At 44.1% G+C, this 24,449-nt stretch overlaps 2 protein-coding genes across 2 annotated transcripts in view; one reads left to right on the top strand and one right to left on the bottom strand.

The window, feature by feature from the left end:
- Positions 1-14,078, top strand: part of LOC149435529 (interferon regulatory factor 4-like) — a 32,035-nt gene extending 17,957 nt beyond the window's left edge. The window contains exons 4-9 of the mRNA XM_089662532.1: positions 1,127-1,200; positions 1,796-1,886; positions 2,967-3,068; positions 6,667-7,059; positions 8,601-8,716; positions 12,543-14,078. Coding sequence (XP_089518658.1) covers positions 1,127-1,200; positions 1,796-1,886; positions 2,967-3,068; positions 6,667-7,059; positions 8,601-8,716; positions 12,543-12,641 — 875 coding nt within the window. The 3' untranslated portion in view covers positions 12,642-14,078. The remainder of the gene's footprint in view (positions 1-1,126; positions 1,201-1,795; positions 1,887-2,966; positions 3,069-6,666; positions 7,060-8,600; positions 8,717-12,542) is intronic.
- A 3,258-nt stretch (positions 14,079-17,336) lies between these two features.
- The window catches only part of MYLK2 (myosin light chain kinase 2), a 55,355-nt gene continuing 48,242 nt past the window's right edge, over positions 17,337-24,449 (bottom strand). Inside the window, exons 11-12 of the mRNA XM_089662538.1 lie at positions 22,715-22,847; positions 17,337-20,771 (exon numbers count right to left, since the gene is read on the bottom strand). Of these exons, the coding sequence (XP_089518664.1) occupies positions 20,703-20,771; positions 22,715-22,847 (202 nt within the window). The 3' untranslated portion in view covers positions 17,337-20,702. The remainder of the gene's footprint in view (positions 20,772-22,714; positions 22,848-24,449) is intronic.

Here is a 24,449-nt window from a genome sequence, read left to right as displayed (position 1 = left end):
TGGTCTTGATCCAACGATGTGCACAAGAGCAGCGGCACTCTTTTCTCTCTCCCTTCTCACAGGGCAGTTTGACAGCAGCGGGAGCCATTGGCTCCTGCTGTTGTCAATCAAATCCTGTGACAAGGGAGCTGGGGGCAAGGCCAAGCTGCACTGTCTGTGTCAATAGACTCATACAGTTCCTGAGCCTGGTCTTGATCCAACGATGTGCACAAGAGCAGTGGCTCTCTTGTCTCTCTCCCTCTTCACAGGGCAGTTTGACAGCAGCGGGAGCCATTGGCTGCTGCTGTTGTCAATCAAATCCTGTGACAAGGGAGCTGGGGGCAAGGCCAAGCTGCACTGTCTGTGTCAATAGACTCATACAGTTCCTGAGCCTGGTCTTGATCCAACGATGTGCACAAGAGCAGCGGCACTCTTTTCTCTCTCCCTTCTCACAGGGCAGTTTGACAGCAGCGGGAGCCATTGGCTCCTGCTGTTGTCAATCAAATCCTGTGACAAGGGAGCTGGGGGCAAGGCCAAGCTGCACTGTCTGTGTCAATAGACTCATACAGTTCCTGAGCCTGGTCTTGATCCAACAATGTGCACAAGAGCAGTGGCTCTCTTGTCTCTCTCCCTCCTCACAGGGCAGTTTGACAGCAGCGGGAGCCATTGGCTGCTGCTGTTGTCAATCAAATCCTGTGACAAGGGGAGCAGGGGGTAAGGCCAAGCTGCACTGTCTGTGTCAATAGACTCATACAGCGTGGCTCGGGATCGAGCCTGCACATGTGTCACAATAGGAAGCGGATTCCTATGGTGGCAAACTGGGAAGAGGAGGAGCCAGGAGCGGAGGCGGGGGAACTGAGAAGAGGAGGACCGGGGCTGCATGTGAAAAACCATGGCACAGAGAAGGAAAGTATAACATGTTTGGTATTTAAAAAAAAAATAGGCTTTACAATCACTTTAAAGCTAATCTGTGGCCAGGATATGGATATTCAATGTTTACAGATTCTTAACAAGCAGTAAATAAGCAGTAAACAAGTCCACAGTGACCTCTGTAACTGCAGGCTTTGTGGAGAAATGAATCCTCAAAGTTCACAGCAGACTTAGCTCACCCTGCACAGTGTGTTATGATGGTTCCTTTGTCCTACAGATGACACCTACAAAGAAACATCTATGAGCCCTGTGAAAGAACGTCCTCCAAGTTCTCCAGAAGACACACTTCAGGTGATTATTCTTCTACAGTTACATGAAGGAATATGTAAATCCAACATTTCCTATTCCTGATCTGTGCCTGCTGTACCATGTACTTGTATGAAGAAGTCTCCAGTTCTCTTTCCTTTGTATAAATCCCTGGTGATCCGCCATTCCCTATGCTCTCCTATCAAGAACTGACCACACTAAGCATGAGAGCGCAGCGTGGTCAGTTCTCTAGCTGTGCTGGGAACTGAGCCTGATCTCTTCCACTGATCAGACTTGTTCTGACACGCCCCCCTCTGCACAGCCAATGATCAGACTTGTCCTGACATGCCCCCCTCTGCACAGCCATTCACTGGGAAGACAAGTGTCCTGCTGTTTCGCCTCCCCCAGCTCCTATCTATGCAGCTGAGAGCAGAGGGAATGTGATTACTTATTTAAAAAAAAAAAAAGGGGGGGGGGTGGTTGGAAGGTATCTACAGCTTTTTTTTTTCTGTTTACATACAGTATGTTTTGCCTTTCAATTCTACTTTATACTGATGGTTTGTTTCACAAGGTGATCGTTTACATACACTTTAATAATATTCTGCAGAAATTGTAATTTTTAAGAATTCCTGTCCTATAGATTGTGGAACAGAAGAGAGAAGGATTTTCAGACAGAGATACTCCACCCAAACTTATGAGATTGGAATGCCACCAGACCCTAACAGATACAGGTGTGTAGAGATTTGGGGGGGTGGGGGTTTGGGGGGTAATTGACAGCAAGCAATCATTCTAGAAAATCTTCAGTGATGGGGTTGGCATTCTCAAACAATTTTGTTTTCGTCAATACAAACCTGATGATTGTCTAAAGAAAGATTTGCCCATAGCTTTTTTTTTTTTATTATTTCAGGTACTTATATAGCGCCGTCAATGTACGCAGTGCTGTACATATATATTGTACATTCACATCAGTCCCTAACCCTCAAGGGGCGTACAATCTAAGGTCCCTAACCCTCAAGGGGCGTACAATCTAAGGTCTCTAACCCTCAAGGGGGGTACAATCTAAGGTCTCTAACCCTCAAGGGGTGTACAATCTAAGGCCCCTAACCCTCAAGGGGCGTACAATCTAAGGCCCCTAACCCTCAAGGGGCGTACAATCTAAGGTCCCTAACCCTCAATGGGCGTACAATCTAAGGTCCCTGACCCTAAATGGGCGTACAATCTAAGGCCCCTAACCCTCAAGGGGTGTACAATCTAAGGTCCCTAACCCTCAAGGGGCGTACAATCTAAGGTCCCTAACCCTCAAGGGGGTACAATCTAAGGTCCCTAACACTCAAGGGGCGTACAATCTAAGGTCCCTAACCCTCAAGGGGGTACAATCTAAGGTCCCTAACCCTCGAGGGGCGTACAATCTAAGGTCCCTAACCCTCGAGGGGCGTACAATCTAAGGTCCCTAACCCTCGAGGGGCGTACAATCTAAGATCCCTAACCCTCGAGGGGCGTACAATCTAAGGTCCCTAACCCTCAAGGGGGGTACAGTCTAAGGTCCCTAACCCTCAAGGGGTGTACAATCTAAGGTCCCTAACCCTCAAGGGGTGTACAATCTAAGGTCTCTAACCCTGAAGGGGCGTACAATCTAAGGTCCCTAACTCACATTCATACATACGCATACTAGGGACAATTTAGACAGGAGCCAATTAACCTACCAGCATGTCTTTGGAATGTGGGAGGAAACCAGAGTAGCTGTTACAATTGCTTCTGGAAGCGCTCATTTGTACTTTCACTAACACAGTTACTTTTTTTCCCCTGATAAGGTGCGTCAGGAGCACTCCTTGCGAAGGACCCCCATAGTGACCATAAAGGGGCAGAATTATCAGAAGAAGATGTGACTGCACCACTGTCATCCTCATCTTCAGGTCAGTACATCGCCCCTTGTTGTCACTCACTGTGGGCGCGTTTGTGGGCCTGACCAGGGGTGGATTGACAACTCATGGGGCCCCCGGCAATAGGAAATCAAGGGGCCCCTGTGTCCTCGTCCACACTCAAACCACACCGAAAAAAGCCCCCATCGGGCCCCCTACTGACCCCGAGCCCTCGGGCAATGCCCGAATGCATAAATGGTCAGTCCGCCCCTGGTCCTAACACGTCTGGACATTCACATCAACTGTAAAGTTGATTTCTGATTGGCTGAATGTGTCCACAGATTTGTTAGATAGAAAGCCCTCACGGGGGTCAACACTTTGGTGAGGTAAAGTCTATGCGAACCCAATCACTAAAATCCTGTATAAACCCAAAAGCAAGCATTCATTTTATTGCAGCTTGACGATTCTTAGATGTGATGGCATCATTAGTTGACACCAATGATGGGGCACTATTCCTCCCACTGACACCGATGATGAGGCACTATTCCTCCCACTGACACCGATGATGAGGCACTATTCCTCCCACTGACACCGATGATGAGGCACTATTCCTCCCACTGACACCGATGATGGGGCACTATTCCTCCCACTGACACCAATGATGGGGCACTATTCCTCCCACTGACACCAATGATGGGGCACTATTCCTCCCACTGATACCAATGATGGGGCACTATTCCTCCCACTGATACCAATGATGGGGCACTATTCCTCCCACTGATACCAATGATGGGGCACTATTCCTCCCACTGATACCGATGATGGGGCACTATTCCTCCCACTGACACCAATGATGGGGCACTATTCCTCCCACTGACACCGATGATGAGGCACTATTCCTCCCACTGATACCAATGATGAGGCACTATTCCTCCCACTGACACCGATGATGAGGCACTATTCCTTCCACTGACACCGATGATGGGGCACTATTCCTCCCACTGATACCAATGATGGGGCACTATTCCTCCCACTGATACCAATGATGGGGCACTATTCCTCCCACTGATACCAATGATGGGGCACTATTCCTCCCACTGACACCAATGATGGGGCACTATTCCTCCACTGACACCAATGATGGAGCACTATTCCTCCCACTGACACCAATGCTGGGGCACTATTCCTCCCACTAATACCAATGATGGGGCACTATTCCTCCTACTGACCCCAATGATGGAGCACTATTCCTCCCACTGATACCAATGATGGGGCACTATTCCTCCCACTGATACCAATGATGGGGCACTATTCCTCCCACTGATACCAATGATGGGGCACTATTCCTCCCACTGATACCAATGATGGGGCACTATTCCTCCCACTGACACCAATGATGGGACACTATTCCTCCCACTGGCACCAATGATGGGGCACTATTCCTCCCTCTGATACCAATGATGGAGCACTATTCCTCCCACTGACACCAATGATGGGACACTATTCCTCCCACTGATACCAATGATGGGGCACTATTCCTCCCACTGATACCAATGATGGGGCACTATTCCTCCCACTGATACCAATGATGGGGCACTATTCCTCCCACTGATACCAATGATGGGACACTATTCCTCCCACTGATACCAATGATGGGGCACTATTCCTCCCACTGATACCAATGATGGGGCACTATTCCTCCCACTGACACCAATGATGGGGCACTATTCCTCCCACTGACACCAATGATGGGGCACTATTCCTCCCACTGATACCAATGATGGGGCACTATTCCTCCCACTGATACCAATGATGGGGCACTATTCCTCCCATTGATACCAATGATGGGACACTATTCCTCCCCCTAATAACAAAGAAGGCGCGTTTTTTATTCCCACTGATGTCAGGACATTTTCTACTTCTACTGTCCACACACTGACCCACCTAAACTCTTAAGGACAGTAAACTTGGCCCTTTGTCTAGAAAGTTTGGAGACCCCTTATCAGGAAGATCATCATCAGGCAGTAAAATCCTTTATGACAGAAGAGATACAATATATACTGCATCTCTTCTGCAATAAAAAAAAAATCCTGCCTGGTCAGTGTCACCCTCTTTTAATTTGTATTTAAAATTCCAATAAAGACAAAACCTGCTGATCTGATCAAGAAGGTTCTTGTTTAGGCACTTCCTGTTACAGGGTGACAACGTTCTGAACCTGTCTCCCAGTTATACTTCTGCATTGTCACATGGCTTCTAATGGAGACTACAAGTGGTTGTTTCAATACACATTACACAGGCATGGTTACATAGTTAAAACATTGCTGAAAAAAGACAAAAGTCCATCCAGTTCAACCATAATAAAAAAAAATTATAATCCTACCAGGCTGAAAAAAGACAAAAGTCCATCCAGTTCAACCAAAAAAAAAAAAAAATTATCCTACCAGGCTGAAAAAAGACAAAAGTCCATCCAGTTCAACCCAAAAAAAAAAAAATATAATCCTACCAGGCTGAAAATAGAGAAAAGTCCATCCAGTTCAACCAAAAAAAAAATTATAATCCATCCATATGGAAGAAAAATATATTTGAAATATATTTTTAAAATATTCTTTCCAAATATATTGCCATACATTTGAAATGCTACAATTTTGGCCATATTCAATATATTACAAAATATATTCCAATAAATATATATATATATATATATATATATATATATACACTGCATGTTGAAATGCGTTTTTATTACAAAATATATGAAAATATTTTTAAAAATAAATTTCAAATATACTGTATGTCTTTAAAAATACAAATCTACATTTTTGGAACACATTTACAAATTTTTATAAAAAATAAATATTAAAATGACTTTTTTATATGTTAAAGATATATATTTTTTAAATATATTCTTCTGATTTTTTTTAACGTGTAAAAAAGTAATTTTAACATAAATGTTTAATGCATCGATGCATTTCAAAATGTAGATTTGTATTTTTAAAGATATTTCAAATATATGGCAATATATTTGGGAAGAATATTTTTAAAATATATTTCAAATATATTTTTCTTCCATGTCAGTATACCCACAGTTGATAGAGAGGAAGGCAAAGAAAAAACCAGCAAAGCACGGTCCAATTTGCTCCTGCAGGTGAAAATATTCCTTCCTCATCCCCCGAGAGGCAATCGGATATTCCCTGGATCAACTTTCCCTATAAATGTTAATATCCAGTTATATTCTGTGTATCTAGGAAAGAATCCAGGACTTTTTTAAAGCAATTCACTGAGCTGGCCACAACCAACTCTTGTGGGAGTCTTATTCCACATTTTCAGAGCTCTTACTGTGAAGAAACCTTTCCGTATTTGGAAATTAAATAGCTTTTCCCCCCCAGACGTAGAGAGTGCCCCCTTGTCCTCTGTGATGACCTAATGGTTGGTGCATTGTGGCCATCAGAAAACCTGCCCTGAGAAATGCCGTGTAGTCATTGCTGGAGTAGATGCAGACAGAAAAGTGGCAGCAAATATTATTGAAAAAAAAAAAAAACTGTTACTCGGTGATTTAGCAAACTATGTCCATATCGAGTTTATATGTAATTTTATCTTTGATTTTTTTTTTTTGTCATGGTTTATTTAGTATTCTTCCTTTTTTATATGGCAGATTTCTGGCTTCACATACGCCTGTACTACCAGGGCAAACTGGTGACTGAGGTCACCACGCAAACTGCTGAAGGTTGCCGCATCGCCTCCCATTCTTCCTGCTCATGGAGTTTCGGCTCGTATTCGCCTCTCCTGTTGGAAGAAATCCCTTTCCCTTCTCCCCAAGAAGTGATGGGTACCCTGAAACCTGAGCTCTACCAGTTGCTTAAAAAGCTGCTTCGGCATCTGGACAAAGGGGTGCTTCTGTGGGTGGCTCCGGAGGGGGTGTTTATAAAGAGGCAGTGCCAAGTACGAGTATACTGGAGTGGCCCCTCAGCCCCGCACAATGATCGACCTAACAAACTGGAGAGAGAGAAGACCTGCAAGGTGCTGGACACAGAACTATTTGTGAATGGTGAGTGGCTGACCTGAAGGGAAATTATCATGGCTTGGAGTCAGTTTTAGGCATTTTTTTCTAACATTTCTTTCAGGTACTTATATAGCGCCGTCAATTTACAAAGCACTTTACATATATATTGTACATTCACATCAGTCCCTAACCCTCAAGGGGTGTACAATCTAAGGTCCCTAACCCTCAAGGGGTGTACAATCTAAGGTCCCTAACCCTCAAGGGGGGTACAATCTAAGGTCCCTAACCCTCAAGGGGGCGTATAATCTAAGGTCCCTAACCCTCAAGGGGGCGTATAATTTAAGGTCCCTAACCCTCAAGGGGCGTACAATCTAAGGTCCCTAACCTTCAAGGGGCGTACAATCTAAGGTCCCTAACCCTCAAGGGGCGTACAATCTAAGGTCCCTAACCCTCAAGGGGGCATACAATCTAAGGTCCCTAACCCTCAAGGGGGCATACAATCTAAGGTCCCTAACCCTCAAGGGGCCTACAATCTAAGGTCCCTAACCCTCAAGGGGCGTACAATCTAAGGTCCCTAACCCTCAAGGAGGCGTACAATCTAAGGTCCCTAACTCTCAAGGGGGCGTACAATCTAAGATCCATAACCCTCAAGGGGCGTACAGTCTAAGGTCCCTAACCCTCAAGGGGCATACAAGCTAAGGTCCCTAACCCTCAAGGGGCGTACAATCTAAGATCCATAACCCTCAAGGGGTGTACAATCTAAGGTCCCTAACCCTCAAAGGGCGTACATTCTAAGGTTCTTAACCCTCAAGGGGGTACAATCTAAGGTCCCTAACCCTCAAGGGGCGTACAATCTAAGGTCCCTAACCCTCAAGGGGTGTACAATCTAAGGTCCAAAACCCGCAAGGGGCGTACAATCTAAGGTCCCTAACCCTCAAAGGGCATACAATCTAAGGTCCAAAACCCTCAAGGGGCGTACAATCTAAGGTCCCTAACCCTCAAGGGGCATACAATCTAAGGTCCCTAACCTTCAAGGGGTGTACAATCGAAGGTCCCTAACCCTCAAGGGGCGTACAGTCTAAGGTCCCTAACCCTCAAGGGGCGTACAATCTAAGGTCCCTAACCCTCAAGGGGCGTACAATCTAAGGTCCCTAACCCTCAAGGGGCGTACAATCTAAGGTCCCCAACCCTCAAGGGGCGTACAATCTAAGGTCCCCAACCCTCAAAGGGCGTACAATCTAAGGTCCCTAACCCTCTAATGCTAGCAACCTAAGGATTAAAAATAGTCCATGTTGATTGAAAGAGTGAAGTTCCGCTTTAAGTAGAGCCCAGTTCCCCTTGGTCCCTAAGTCATTGGACAACCCCAAAAAACATATTATAGCACACACGAGTATAAAAATAATCAGTCATCTTATCCTTTTTATTGCCATACCTGAATTGAAGAAATGTAAAATAAAAACTTACAGGGTTGCTAGTAACAGCAGAGTTGTTTTTTTTACAGACATTTGATAATTCAGATCCAAAGTCTTTTCCTTTCGAGGTGCTTGTTTAGCAGATGCCTTATATATCCTGCCTCTCTGTTCCAGAATTGGAGATGTTCATGACGCACAAAGGTCCGGAACCCCAGTACCAGATCCAGCTGTGCTTCGGAGAGGAATACCCCGAGTCATCCGGTAACCCCAACAAACTGATAACAGCACACGTGAGTACGGTGGCACCACCTGAACCTGTAAGATTGTAGAAAAAAAAAACAAAAAAAAAACAATTTTTACATGAAGAACAGTTGGGTTGATCTATGAAAACAGGACCGGGTAAAAAAAAAAAATAAAAACATGTGCTGACATACAGACCTCTACAGAGAGACCACTGCTTCCACAAAGAGCAAGGATGCTTCTCTACTGCATGGTGGCAGGGGACAGACTTTTCTGATTAGGCTGTGATTGCTTTCCAAAGAAAACAAACTAACGCTCCATGCACACTAGCGGTTTTTTGAAAAGAAAAAAAAAAAACCACTGGTAATAGCGTTTTAGGAGCGTTTGCATTTTAATAACGTTTTTACAGTACATGTAGAGGAACAAAAAGCTAGAAAAAAGCTGTTAGGAGCATTTTTGTAGCGTTTAGCATTTTTTCTCTGCTGGAAAAACACTCCAAAAAAACTCTGCAAAACATTTTTTTTTCTGCTCCGCTGAAGCTCACAAAATGCTAAAGGCCTAAAGTAGTGTGCATGGACACATAGGAGAACACTGTATAGCTTCTAGGAGCAGAAAACAAAATGAAAATGCTAATAGCAGCTTCTAGCAGCTTTAACTGCTTTCCCGCAGCCCTATAGCATATACAGTTGTGTCCAAAATTATTCAACCCCCAATGCTGTAAAGGGGTTTAGGGACTATAGTGTACATTTGGAATTGTATTCAGAATCAAATCCTACAAGGACGTTGTAACTACCCAAATGCAACTAAAATGACATCAATTGTTTATGTAATACAGTAGTAAATGGTTCTTATGTGGTTTCTTCATTGCCACAATTATTCAACCCCTTAAAGACTACCACTCTGAAGAACAGAGGTTCATACAGGTGCTTTCCATCAGGTATTGAAAACACCTGTGGATGTCACCGAGCAGCAATCAAGCATAATAAGCACCAATTAGGCAGCTTTAAAATGACTGTGATACTCAGCTCCTTCTAGACATTTACTGGTGTGGTTACAAACATGGTGAAGGCAAGAGAATGGTCCAGGAAGACAAGAGAAGAGGTGATTTCTCTTCACAGGAAGGGCAATGGCTATAAGAAGATTGCAAAGATGTTAAACATACCAAGAGACACCTTAGGAAGCATCATTCGCAAATTCAAGGCAAAGGGCACTGTTGAAACGCTACCTGGTCGTGGCAGAAAGAAGATGCTGACTTCGACTGCTGTGCGCTACCTGAAGCGTAGAGTGGAGAGAAGTCCCCGTGTGACTGCTGAGGAACTGAGAAAAGATTTGTCAGATGTGGGTACAGAAGTTTCAGCCCAGACAATAAGACGCACACTGCGTAATGAAGGCCTCCGTGCCAGAACTCCCAGGCGTACCCCCTTGCTGTCTCCAAAGAATAAGAAGAGTCGACTGCAGTATGCCAAAAGCCATGTGGACAAACCACAAAAGTTGTGGGATAGTGTTCTGTGGACTGATGAAACAAAATTAGAACTGTTTGGGCCCATGGATCAACGCTATGTTTGGAGGAGGAAGAACAAGGCCTATGATGAAAAGAACACCTTGCCTACTGTGAAGCATGGTGGAGGGTCAATCATGCTTTGGGGCTGTTTTGCTTCTGCAGGTACAGGGAAGCTTCAGCGTGTGCAAGGTACCATGAATTCTCTTCAGTACCAGGAGATATTGGATGGAAACGTGATGCAGTCCGTCACACACCTGAGGCTTGGGAGACGTTGGACCTTTCAACAGGACAATGATCCCAAGCATACCTCCAAGTCCACTAGAGCATGGTTGCAGAGGAAAGGCTGGAACATTTTGGAGTGGCCATCGCAGTCACCAGACTTAAATCCGATTGAGAACCTCTGGTGGGACTTAAAGAAAGCAGTTGCAGTGCGCAAGCCTAAGAATGTGACTGAACTGGAGGCCTTTGCCCATGAAGAATGGGCGAAGATACCCGTAGATCGCTGCAAGACACTTGTGTCAAGCTATGCTTCACGTTTAAAAGCTGTTATAACTGTAAAAGGATGCTGTACTAAGTACTAAGATTGAATGTCACTTGGGGGTTGAATAAAACTGATAATGCTGTGAGCACAGAAAAGACATTTGTGGTTATTTCATTATAACTGTTATGTTATATTTGTCTGACCTACAAGTGCCTCTTTAATGTAAATGTAAGCAAGATGACTGAATGATCAAAAGCAATGTCAAACTGGCCAAAACACTCAATTTCAGTGGGGGTTGAATAATTTTGGACACAACTGTATACTGCTGCAGGGAGGTAGGGTTGCGCGAAATCATGTATATATACCTGATTTTGCATTCCCGGGTAGGGGGCGCGCACGAGTGGGCGCGCGCCCTACCCACACCGCTGTTTGTGGCCGGGGCTGTCATTCACTGGGTCCTGGCCGGTGATTACCGAGCATCTCTGTTGGGGAGGAGGACTGTTTTGTTTACTAACAGTTCTCCTCCCTGTCAGCTCGTAGGTCTTCTGAGAGCTCTTTTCTGCGAGGCATGGTTCACATCAGACAGTGCTTCTTGAAACCAGTAAACCCAAAACAGGTGTGTGTTTTTTAAGGGCAGGACAGCTGTCAGCAACACATCCAATATCATCGCACTGATTGGAGTCAAGGTTGGCTCACTCCTGGCTCCAATTAGCTCTGGGAGAAGTCATTAAGCTAGGGCCTCACATACTTTTTCCTCCCTGCACTGTGAATGTTATGTGCAATTAAACCATGGCAACATCTAATGTTTGTGTAGTATTATGTTCAGCAGACTGTGTTCTTCTATTGTTGTTACTTAGATGACGTTCAGAGCACATTTTATGCCCAATTCATGCAAAACTCCACGTAATCCCAAGGGGTTCACATACTTTTTCTTGCAACTGTATATGTGAATTGCCGGTTTAGAATTCCTTGAGTCAGCTGAGAGCCATTAACTTCTTCACGGCGGCCGAACGCAAATGTGCGGCCTCCCGGCGTGTGGGCCTAGACGCTGCACAGCCACACATTTGCGTTCTATTAAAAAAGAACATATGTGCTGAGAGTGCACGCCCTGCGCGCTCCCAGCACACATGTCCGGTAGTCACAGAGAGGTCCCGATCTCCTCTTTCAATTGGGACCTTTTCCGATCATTTTTTTTTCGCCTGCTAGTCTCACATCGAAAGTGAAAAGGTTATTAAAGACACGAAAATTCTCCTATGAAAGAAAAGAATTTCGAAAGTGATGTCATGTATTGTATTGTATTTGTATTGTATTTTCAGACGACTACTGTATTGATTAAGCTGTACTGATTAGGTGCACTAGCAGATTTAAACACACTAAGCAAATTGAAGCCAAACGCACACATTTGGCGTCAATTTCTTAGTATATTTAACATCTTGGCGCCGGCCGAACGCAAATGTGCGGCCTCCCGGCATCTGGGCCTAGTGCTAAGCGGCCGCTCATTTGCGTTTTATTAAAAAAGAACATATGTGCTGAGAGCGCTCCTAGCACACATGTCGGGTACTCATGGAAAGGTCCCGATCTCCTCTTTCGATTGGGACCTTTCCCTATCATGTGACCGCCGTGATGGCGTGTCACAGCGGTCACATGATCCTAGACCCTGCCCCACCTCCCGGCTTCTGAAACCCTTAAAGGTCCGGGAGGCGTCAACGCGAAGGGGTTAATAGGAGCTGGTGCAATGGTCTGTATTGCCCATATTCCCTGCTATTTCTTTTTTGCACAAGAAATGTCAGCTAGCATCTGATTGGTTGCTATGGACCGCACCACATAATGACCTTACTGTTTCCTCGTTCCGCTGCGACCTCTTCTCTACCGAACTTCTTCCATCTTTTCTCAGGTTGAGCCTGTGTTCGCTCGAGAACTTCTTGAACAAGCAAAGATGAAACTGAGGAACGAGCCTGCAAGTCAAAATCTACTTTCACATAGTCCTTTATGAACAGATATGTCCTACACTGGTTAGTCCCAATGTAAGCTGGGTTGGCGGAGCTTGCTGGGAGTTGCGGATTTTCAACAGATGAAGTAAGGCAGTCTTATCAAGCGTCAGACTAAACTGCCTCGGTTCTTTCATCATGTCTTCTGCCTGGGACCCCTAAACTGGCCTCCCTATATTGCTTTACAACGAATACCCTTCATTTCTAGACGAATAGAATGTTTGTATGCAAGAGTGTAATAACCTCTTCCCATATCATGCCCCAAATTACATCACCGATCTTGTCTCCAAATATCACCCAAACCGTACTCTCCGCTCCTCCCACGATCTCCTGCTCTCTAGCTCCCTTGTCTCCTCCTCCCATGCTCGTCAACAGGACTTCTCCAGAGCTTCCCCCATCCTCTGGAATTCTTTACCCCAATTTATCAGACTATCGCCTACTCTGCTCACTTTTAGGCGATCTCTGAAAACCGATCTCTTCAGGGAAGCCTATCCTGCTGTCAGCTAATACTGGAATCTTCTACTCTTCCAACCAGTCCATCCTCCACAGTTACTACCTTTTGTACCACTAGCCCCTCCCTCCTAGATTGTAAGCTCCCAGGATCAGGGCCCTCCTAACCCTCTTGTATTGAACTGTATTGTTGCTGTATTGTCTCCCGTTATATTGTAAAGCGCTGAGCAAACTGTTGGCGCTATAGAAATCCTGTATAATAATATAATACTATTCCTTCTATAGCACCATCTTAAACCCTGAACAACTCATTTGAACTTTGGTGCGGGAGAAAACCGTTCAGAGCCGATCTATATTCAAAAAATAAACCTGCATGGTACACCCTTCAAAGAATGGTCAGCCTGACCCTTCAGCTCACCATACACGCTACAATTTGACCATACAGACTCTGTTCAATCAACTTTAACCCCTTGGCGCTGGCGCCTCCTGGCCCTTTAAGGGTTTCAGAAGGTGGGAGGCAGGTCGGGGTTTTATGGTCATGTGACCGCCATCACGGCGGTCACATGATCGGGAAAGGTACCAATCGAAAGAGGAGATCGGGACCTTTCCGTGAGTACCAGACATGTGTGCTAGGAGCACGCAGGGCGCGCGCTCTCAGCACATATGTTTTTCTTAATTGCACACAAATGTGCGTCCGCTCGGCGTGTAGGCCCAGACGCCGGGAGCCCGCACATTTGCGTGCGGCCGGCACCAAGAGGTTAAATTTATCAAGGCAGTATAAGGACCTACGGATTGGAACATATGGTAAACATTCTAATTAATAAAATGGGGGTGGACTCTTGCACTGCCAAATATCCTCACAAGGGATGAAGAAGCTGCTAACACCCGAAGGAAATAAGATGAAAAAATTATTTTAGAACAAATGGTGTAGCGCTGTAAATACTAAAATACCATATTGTCGAATCATAATATAAATAATATTGAAGTGAAAGAATATTAATAAACCTTGTGTATCCTTATTACCTTCATTAAAGGTGAAATACATTCCAAAGTAAATATAAAATCAAAGTGACCAATTATAAAACCCCGTGACATATATCAATTGATATAAATAAATAAAAAAGTCCCAAAAAGTGAAGAAATTTAGTCCCAACAAGTGAGGAAAAAAATTAGAGCACAAAAAAATATATACCACAAAAAAATATATTATAGCACAAAAACAAATTAGAAAAAAAAATATTATCTGGATTTTTATATTATATTTTTTTTTGCGCTATCATTTTTTTTCTCACTTGTTGGGACTAATTTCTTCACTTTTTGGGACTTTTTGACATATATCAATTGATATAAATAAATAAAAAAAGTACCCAAAAAGTGAAGAAATTATTCCCAACAAGTGAGAAAAAAAATTATAGCAGAAAAAATATATAATATAAAAATGCAGATAATATTTTTTTTTCCTAATTTTTTTTGTGCTGTAATATATTTTTTGTGCTATATATTTTTTTGTGCTATAATTTTTTTTCTCACTTTTTGGGACTAATTTCTTCACTTTTTGGGACTTTTTTATTTATTTATATCAATTGATATATGTCACGGTTTTTATAATTGGTCATTTTGATTTTATATTTACTTTGGAATGTATTTCACCTTTAATTAAGGTAATAAGGATACACAAGGTTTATTAATAGTCTTTCACGTTATTATTTGACAATTGATTTGGTATTTTAGTATTTACAGCTCTACACCATTTGTTCAAAATAATTATAATTAATAACAAACCTAATTAATACAATGCACCCCCAATCTGACCCTAAAACACCCTAAATAAACAACCTAGTCTGACTGTGATACGCCCTACACTAAACAACCAATATAAGCCATATATACACCCTACATGAACGCTCAGTCTAACCCTTATCGCTTAACGTACAACTATAGGCAAAACTTTTTTTTTTTTCTGGAAAGAGTAAGGGAGGGTTATAACCCCTGTCGTTTTTTTTTTTTTCACCATCTGTGTCCCATTGTGGGGATTTCCCTTCACTTCCTGTCCCATATCCAAACAGGAAGTGAGAGGAAATTCCGGCAAGTCAAGGGAATTCCTTGGGGACCTCCAGGTCACCAGAACTAGTGTCCCCATTGGAAGATTTCCCCTCTTATTACTTTTCATTTACTTTCACATTCAATTATAATGGTAAACAGGACGAATAGAGAGGGTGGATCTCCCACAGGCAGCTATAGAGACTGACAGGTGTTCTGAACCCTCTCAATTCTATCCAAAAAATAAAAAGTTTTGCCGTTAATTAGGCTTTAACATACAATCTGACTATTTGTTCATGCTGCGGTGAATGCCTCGTCTGCCTCTCACACAGCCCATACTAAAATTTATACCTGACCTTGATTTGCCCTACATTGAGAAGCTATAGGACCTAATACTATTGAATAAAGTGCCTTGTCCCTATGCTGTGAATTTGCATATAATTGATTGTTGTAAATATAAAAGATTTTTTTTTTTGCAATGAATACACTTGTTTTTGTTTCATTTGTAATAAATACCAAGATTCTGCACTGCTGGTGGAGGTCGGTCATACTCACGTCATGGACTTAAGGTAGGATTGAACTCACAAAGTCAAGATTTGCTGCTTCCTTCTAGGGATCCTCTAGAAATGAAAATTGTGCCTAAGAAATACCCTGAATATCTACCCTTTTGTCTTAAATTCATTCTAAAAAAAAAAAAACTTTCTGTGTGTAGCCCTATAGCTGTATATCCACAGTGTGTGATCATCTAAGGCAGGGATGGGCAACTGTGGCCCTCTAGCTGTTTGTGAACTACAAGTCCCATCATGCCTCTGCCTTTGGGAGTCATGTTTGTAACTGTCAGTTTTGCAATGTCTCATGGGACTTGTAGTTCTACAACAGCTGGAGGGCCACAGTTGCCCACCCCTGATCTAAGGTGCTACTACCTCTGACTGCTTGTTTCACCAGATTTGGAATGAGATTTAGTAAAGTCACTACTGTTCTGCTTGTTGTTCTTCTTGCTGGAGAGAAAGCTGTACCTGACGACCTACAGTGCAAGGATATCTCTGTTCCTACATAATTCATTCTGTGGATCTGTGCTTCCAGCACCTCTCCTGCCACCTCTTGTATTATTATTATTATTATTATACAGTATTTATATAGTGCCAACAGTTTGCTCAGCGCTGTACATTATAATGGGAGACAGTACACGAGACAGCACAGTAACAATACAATTCAATACACAAGGGGTTCGAGGGCCCTTGGAGCTTACAATCTAAGAGGGAGGGGATAGTGATTGTGTATTCCCACCATTCATCAGGGAGACAGCTCTGACATGAGGAAGAAAAGCTCTGCTCCTCTGCCAATATGGACACCCCCCCCCCCCCCACATACAGACATAGCAGTTGATTTACTAAAACCGGGGAGTGCAAAATCTGGTGCAGCTCCACATACAAACCAATCACCTTCCGGGGTTTTTTTTGTCAAAGCTTAACTGAACGAGGTGAAGTTAGAATCTGATTGGCTACCATACGCAGCTGCACCAGATTTTGCACTCTCCAGGTTTAGTAAATCAACCCCAATGTGGACCAGACCAGGGAAGTCAATAATGGGGAAAATATTACCTACAGGGAGATCTAGTGGTGTCCCGAGGCAGGTGTGGGGGGTCCGGTCCACACCGAGTGACACCGACAGCACGGGGTGACACAAAAAGGTAAGTTGTAAAGCAAGCCGATGATCCCCGCAGGATGGATTCGATCCATCCTGTGGGGATCGTCGGCTTTCTTTATAACTTACCTTTTCTTGGAGCGGGTCCGGTGTCACCCCGTATAGGTTGCATGCTGACGATCCTCATCGGCATGCAACCTATACGAGGTGACAAGGGACAAGCTCCAAGAAAAGGTAAGTTGTAAAGAAAGCCGACGATCCTCGCAGGATGCATCGGATCTGCAGGCTGAGCGTAATGGATCGGAGTTTAATCCATTATGCTCAATCCGCAGATCCGATCCATTTTGCGGGGATTGTCGGAGGGGGTGTCACCAAGTGTTACCGCACCGGGTGACACCAACCCTAGGGACGCCTCTGGGGAGATCAGAAGTAATACTATTGACTATCCCTTTGTACTCTGCCTGCATTTTTTTGGGGAGAACAACTTTCACAAGTCTTTAAAATATAAGTGTCTTAAACAGTAAAAAAAAATGTATGCATAAAAAAAAAAAAAGCAGACCAGGATGTCCTATACATGAATGTCCATTTATTTTGTAAACTCTGTACATCATGTTTTACAGTAATAAATTATTGGCAGTGAACTGGCATTTGGCAAAACAGCTCATATTTCGGATGCTACTCACAATGTGCGTTTCATATGCAATCTTGCAATCCATTCAAAATCTATAATGATGATTTAATCACATATTAGTCATGAAATCATCCGCTAACAATTCTTGATCAGTCAAAGAAAAAAAAAAACATTATAAAAATGTACTAGTCACTCATTTACAAAGTCAGTTAGTGCAAAATTCAGTATGACAAAATTTAAAACCAAAACGGATTTTGATACAACAAACTTATCACCTATAGCAATGATAAAATTTGGCTGGTTCTGTTTGGAGTAATATAGATTGAAATCTGTGTGTGTGCATGGGGCAGGGATACAACCCCTTTCAGGTTTTTATTGCTGCTTCTATCCCCACTGGAGAGATTCATCCTCTCTTTATGTCGGGATTCACGCTTGAGCAATTTGAAGCCCCAAAAACGATGGTGAGAACAGGCACCATAGAGAACAATTAATTTTTTTAAGTCTGATTGTATTTGGAGCTTCAAGTTACAAATTGCTCAAGTGTGAATGCAGTCTAACCCTAGGTTCACATCTGTGTGGGTGATGCCGCTGTGGATCCCCACGAAAATCCATGCAGGCGCACCACCCGCACAGAGAATTGCGGACCCGTGGGTGGATGCCATTAATGACACGCCGCCCGCACTGTAAAACGCAACCGTACAGGGAACCTTGGCTGTGTTTTCCAAAAAAGTGGCCGCACTTCTTCCCTGTGTGTCACGGGCACGGGAGTCCATTCAAATTAATGGGCTCTCGTGCCCACGCAAAACACGGCCCGCATGGCCGCATATATAGTCTTGTGACCTTTGTCTCCAAAAACAAAATATGACGGGATCCCAAAATATTGCCCAGAGCATACCAAGAGGTAAGAATAAATCTTCCAACAGGGACATCTGTTCCTGTGACAAATGTGTTCACATTGGAGAGATTTTCATTCATTTCCTGTTTCTAGCACAGGAAGTGAAAAAAATGTTTCCCAATAGGACCCAATATGAAAAAAAAAAAACAAGCAGGATTTTAACCTTTCCCCAGTATACCCACAAAACAAACAAATTAATTAGGCTATATTGTAAACAGGGTTGGGCTTGGCTCACATGTTGTGATTAAACCCAAAACCAAACATGTATTGTATTACAGCTTACCAGTCGTCAGATGTAGCGGCTGCATTAGCTTTCTTTTCTGTGGCTTTTCCCCCTCCGTTTTAACCTAGTGATCTGGCAAGTAATACAACTCCTGCATTAGTGAGACACCACTCTGGAGAAATGAGCCAGGAAACAGAAGACAGCAGGACTGTCAATCTGGGGGGGGGGGGGGAGGGGGGTAAATGAACCAGCAGATTTTAATACAATACTAATTTGAAGCCAAACTCCAGCTCACACTTTCTAATCAGTTACAGCAAACAGGTTTTTTGGGGGGTGATAAAGTTTTTAGAAAGGCTGATTATTTTAACCTCTTGGCACCGGCTGCATGCAAATGTGCGGCCTCTCAGTGTCTGGGCCTTGACGCTGAGCGGCCGCACATTTGCATGCTATTAAGAAAAACATATGTGCTGAGAACGCGCTCCCAGCACACATGTCCGGTACTCATGGAAAGGTCCCGATCTCCTCTTGCGATTGGGACCTTTCCCGATCATGTGACCGCTGTGACAGCGAATCACGGCAGTCACATGACTCTAAAACCCCGCCCACCCCCGGCTTCTGAAACCCTTAAAGGGCCGGGAGGCACCGGCGCCAAGGGGTTAATCACCCCGGTTTGTGGTAAATGGATCTTCTCATCCATGTAAACTGATACATTCTGCTGGAGAGCTTGAGCTCCTGAAAAAACAGCGGCTGTGCCTGAATCACCAGATGGAGGTAGAAGACAGAAAGCTAAAAAAAAGAAACATATCACCATAACATCTAAATATTGGTAAGCTGCGATATAATAAATGTTTGCTTTTGGAGTTTAATACTGCTTTAACCTCTTCACGCCGGCCGAACGCAAATGTGCGGCCTCCCAGCGTCTGGGCCTAGATGCCGAGCGGCCGCACATTTGTGCTCTATTAAAAAAGAACATATGTGCTGAGAGCGCCCGCCCTGCGCGCTCCCAACACACATGTCCGGTACTCACGGAAAGATCCCGATCTCCTCTTGCGATCGGGACCTTTCCCAATCATGTGACCACCGTGATGGCGTGTCAAGGCGGTCACATGACCCTAAACCCTGCCCCGCCTTCTGACTTCTGAAACCCTTAAAGGGCCGGGAAGCACCGGTGTGAAGGGGTTAACTTTACTAATCTTAAAAGCATTCCCTGTAATCCTTCTAAAAGGATCCTAAACAACATCTCCACCGAGGAGCAGATACCTTGTCCCACACAGCCACAACCAAAGACTTGAAGACCCACCAACTAAGCAAGTCCCATAGATGGCCCACTAGAGAGTGCTTCTAGAAAATGATGGCAGATGGGACAAAGTAGAAGTAAAAAAAAACATAGAAAGATAAAAACAAATAAAAGATATTTTGTAAAACTGCAATGTAACCAAGCAAAACGTTACAAAAGTTGGATTATGGCTTGTTCAGCAGGGTTCTCCACCGAGCTGCAGATCTCTGTTACTTCCAAGTCATCTGAAAACACATACAAGTTGTCTCTTGACAAGAGTGCCGCGGTGGGCTTAACTCCTATTCTCTTCACTGTTTTTTGAGTTGGCTATCGCAGCTGACCAGCAACTGGGATTAGCAAATACAAAACAGTATCTAAGCAGGCTTTATGTAGTGGGAGCCATCATGAAACCTGTGTAACATGCATCTCTGTCAAGAGACAACCTAGCTAGAGAAGACACAGTAGGTGATAAAACCCTTTGAGGGTTATAGCTTTTTCTGCAGAGTCCCTTTCATGAGTCCCCAAATACAGACTGGGCTAATCGGCTTGAATTCACCAGATGTCTTCAGAATTATGAAAGCACATTCACTTGCTAATACCTCTAGTACGACTGAGACCTGAAAGTCCATTTGTTGTGTCATGGTGCTCAAACAGGGCCAGTGGTGTGAACCTTGAAAATGTTTAAGGCATGTTGTAACCAACAAAGGGAAAGGCAGTAGGATTTCAGAGGGATTATTTTTTGTTTTTTAGGTACAATTGTAATAATATTTCAGAATTCTGAAACAGCAAAACTTTTTGAGGCAAGTCCAAAATACCGCAAGTTCAACAAGATAAAAGATGGGTCATTGTGGCCATAAAAAAAAAAAAAAGATATCAAAATCTCCCAGGTTGGTTTTTATTTTGTTAATCAAGTGAGACAGCCTGAGCTCCCGGTCTTCAGAAACCTGTTTGCTGCGGTCACCGCAAAGATGTTTTTCTGTTGGGGACACAAAAGAGGATCGTCAGTTGTTTGGTCAAACCTGGAAGTGATGTGATGATGCTGTGGGGTCTGGGATGAAGAATGAAGAAGGGAGTGACTGCTAGAACATTGAAAGCCGTATAATGGGGAGGCTGAGAGGAATATATAAATACACAAATGAGTGTTATTAATATTATTATATATATATAATGGCAATTATTTCATATCACTAAGGCTTGGCTGGGTAGCAGAAGACTGGTGAATGCAGTGGACAAATTAGTCTGCCCAATAATTATATTTTATAGCTTGGAGACGTGAATCCCTTGACAGTCTTTTCTGTAGCTTAGATACTCTAATTTTGAGATCCCTGCACTGAGTTTCTGGCTCTGTACAACTGCTCTTCCTATTATGAGGGGTTCCCACCATCCCTGTGCTGAGTTCCCGGGTCTGTACACCTGCTGTGCCCATAATGAGGGGTTCCCACCATCCTTGTTGGATTTTTTTTTTTTATCAAATAGTTTTTATTAACAAGTTTTGTAGGTTTTACAAAAACAAGATAAAAAGTTTTAAGTTAGTTTATATGATGATTAAAACAGGAAGACCTGTATAGAAAAAGGTGGGCAAGAACACCCAAAAGTCCTAGGTAACAGAGCTGCTACGTATGGCCTGCCATTACACTAGGTTCACATCTGTGCGGGTGGTGCCGCTGCGGATCCGTATGAAAATCCGTGCAGCCGCACCACCCACACAGAAACATGCGGACCCGCGGGCGGGTGCCATTAGTTCTAATGGCATGCCGCCCGCACTGGAAATCACAACCGTACTGGGAACCTCAGCTGCGTTTTCCAAAGAAGTGCAGGGACTTCTTCCCTGCGTGTCACGGGGCACGGGAGTCCATTCAAATGAATGGGTGCCCGTGCAAAACGTGGCCCGCACGGCCGCATAGGTGTGAACCGGGGGTCAACAAACATTCAGTGTGAATCATTTCTCAGGTCAAACTTCTGGACAGTAAAAACTGTGGACCCTGCTTACCCAGTGAGCATCAACATGGCTACTTATAGTCTCCATGGGAAGCACATGTAGCAGGAGGACAACGCAAGGCAAGACAGGGTCAGAGGGTTGTCACCCCACAGCAGGGTGTGCTGGAACAATGCTAAAGGTTAGGTTTTAAAAGATTGAAAAAAGTTTTTGTAATTCCACCAAAGCTGTACTGTATATATTCTTTGAAAGGAAGGTATGGAGATCCTTCAGGTTAGGAAAACTAGGGTTGGTGACTGAACGAGTCAAGTTGGACAGGTGTGAGGACTGAATAAATAAGGCCTGAGGAGACCCAGAGCTTTGGATAAATAAAGACCATGGTGAGTGGTGAGGTTTGATCAAGATGGACAGGTGCAGGGGGTTGGGTAGATAAAAAAAGGAAAAGAGGTGGAGTTCTTATAAATCAGGATGGACAGGTGTTTGGGTTGGTAATAGATATGTCCAGCTGGCCCAGTGTGAAGGTTGAATAGACACAAATGGGAGAGGGGTAGAGTTTGGATCAATCAAGATGGACAGGTGTGAAAGGGTTTGTAATGGATAGGTCCAGGTGGAGAGAGGTTGAAGGTTGGTTGGGTCAAGATTGAAAAAGTATTGAGGTCCTGTGGGTTATAATGAATGTATGTCATTGTGTGATAGATTCAAATGGTTTTGTACCGAGGCAGGACTAATTAAGATGGATCACTGTAAATACAGAGGCCAGAGGTTAATCAGTGTAAAAATTGAAGCAATCAAAACAGGCCGAGAGCAGAGGGTTATTTTTAAAAGCTGTTATTGAAAAATAAATTACATTTCAATATTTGTTTCTTTAGTCCTTGTTTCGTCAAAGATAATAAAAAAAACCCAAAAAACAACATACCACATGAGATACTGGATGACTTTCGAAGACAATGACATCTTTATTAAAAACATGATGGAGTTCTCACCTTCCAGCGTCTCCTCATCATGTACTTGCGCAGTTCGATCTGTGACTTCAATAGTCGGTTACAAAGCTTGGCTTTTCTCGCAAGGTCATTCAGCCACGGATGTTTAAGGCACTGACCTGCACTCATCCTCCCACTGACAAAAAAAAAAGATTGTTATGGACACTAATAATAGCAGAGAAGAAAGTCATGGATGACATTGTGGAAGAACTCAGAAAATCAGCCTTAGATGCTGCTTGACTGTTATAATAAAAATTTGTAACTGTTAGGGCTCGTTCACGCTAGTAACTCATGTTCTGGTCGCTCTTCAGAAAGCACTTTACAGGGGGGCATTGTATCACGCCACCACCCGCTTTAATTGCATGCGTTTGTAGGGCATCTTCAGAGCGGCCCATTCATTGCATGGGTCGCATAGCACCCATCGACAGTGACATGGGGTATAAGTCAAGTCCTGTGAGACTTTGAAACGTTGCCTTGCTGTAACTATGTGATCGTTCATTAAAACTTCTGGTTCCATATTGGTGATCCTCGGTGTGCTGGTGAAATTCTCCCTTGCTGATTCTGTTCGGTTCCAGCCGATGACCACTTATACACACAGCCATTGTTAACGCAGGAACGTGTGTGTCTGGATTGTACACTTGTAATTCCTGCTGTGGACGCAAAACAGAGCATCGAAGCCAATGCATGTGTACACCTCCGACTGCTGTCTCTGCAGCTACAGGGGGTAGCGAATGGGTAGGGCGGTAAAGCACATCTCAACCATGGGGTTTTACAGCCCCCTCCCTGCTTGTGTGAATGAGCCCTTGAATTGCTGTATTAGATGACTGGTGGACTTGTGGCTCCTGAGCTGCTGGGATGGGGGGGGGGTGTAAGTGATATATATTCAACTTGGTTCTACACAATCCTCTTCCTGGGAGCACATCAAGCTTTAGGGATCCTAAGAAGCCAAATGTCACAGCCCTGGTTTGGGTGTTCTCGATGTTCACTTTTCCCCTTCTTTCCCTCTTTCTATCTTTCTCCTTCCTTACTCTTTTCTAATGACTCCTTTTGTCTCCTGGCCATGGTGATCCTTTTACTTCCTGTCTTGCGCCATCTTGAAACAGACTGTCGGGGTCCTGTCCACGGCAGGAGTTCTGGAAGATCTAGCAGTTCTGCCAATACTCTACATGGCCACAGAAGGACACATCAGCCTCAGTCTGGTGCCAGATGGCCCTTATAAGGAGGCTCATCACGTTCTTTGGTTGCTGGATGATCTCTAGCTCCCCGTGCCCTGTTCCTGGTTCCTGTGATTCTGACTTGTGATTTCCTGTTACCGACTCGGCTTGCTCCTGGACCTGTCTACTATGATTTACCCCTGATCTGACCTCGGCTTGGCTTACGGATACTCTCTCTCTCTCTCCTCTGTCAATGACCTTGGCTTTCCCATCTGACTACGTCTGCTCTGATTCCCACCTGGTACCTGACCTTGGCTTGAACCGACTACCCAGTAAACATCCAAATCCCGGAAGGGCTTGCATACCCCGCACAGGTGCCTCCTGTCTGCAGACCTATCTCCGTGCACCAGCTGTACTTCTGAATGGACCACCAACCAGCACTCCTACAGGCGACCTGTGCAACTTTGGGCCTGACTCCCACTGTCCCACTCTCAGGGGAGTCTGGAAATTAGCCGCAAGGCAAGCCCTCTCTCCATTGGCCTCCATCACCAGGTACGTGATACAGACACCCCTACCTCTGTGGA

Source organism: Staurois parvus, unplaced genomic scaffold (assembly GCF_062004578.1).
Source record: "Staurois parvus isolate SC_StPar_1 unplaced genomic scaffold, SC_StPar_1.0 ptg001490l, whole genome shotgun sequence".
Classification (NCBI taxonomy): Eukaryota; Metazoa; Chordata; class Amphibia; order Anura; family Ranidae; genus Staurois; species Staurois parvus.
The sequence above is the reverse complement of the archived record's forward strand: the minus strand, read 5'-3'. Positions and strand labels throughout refer to the sequence as shown.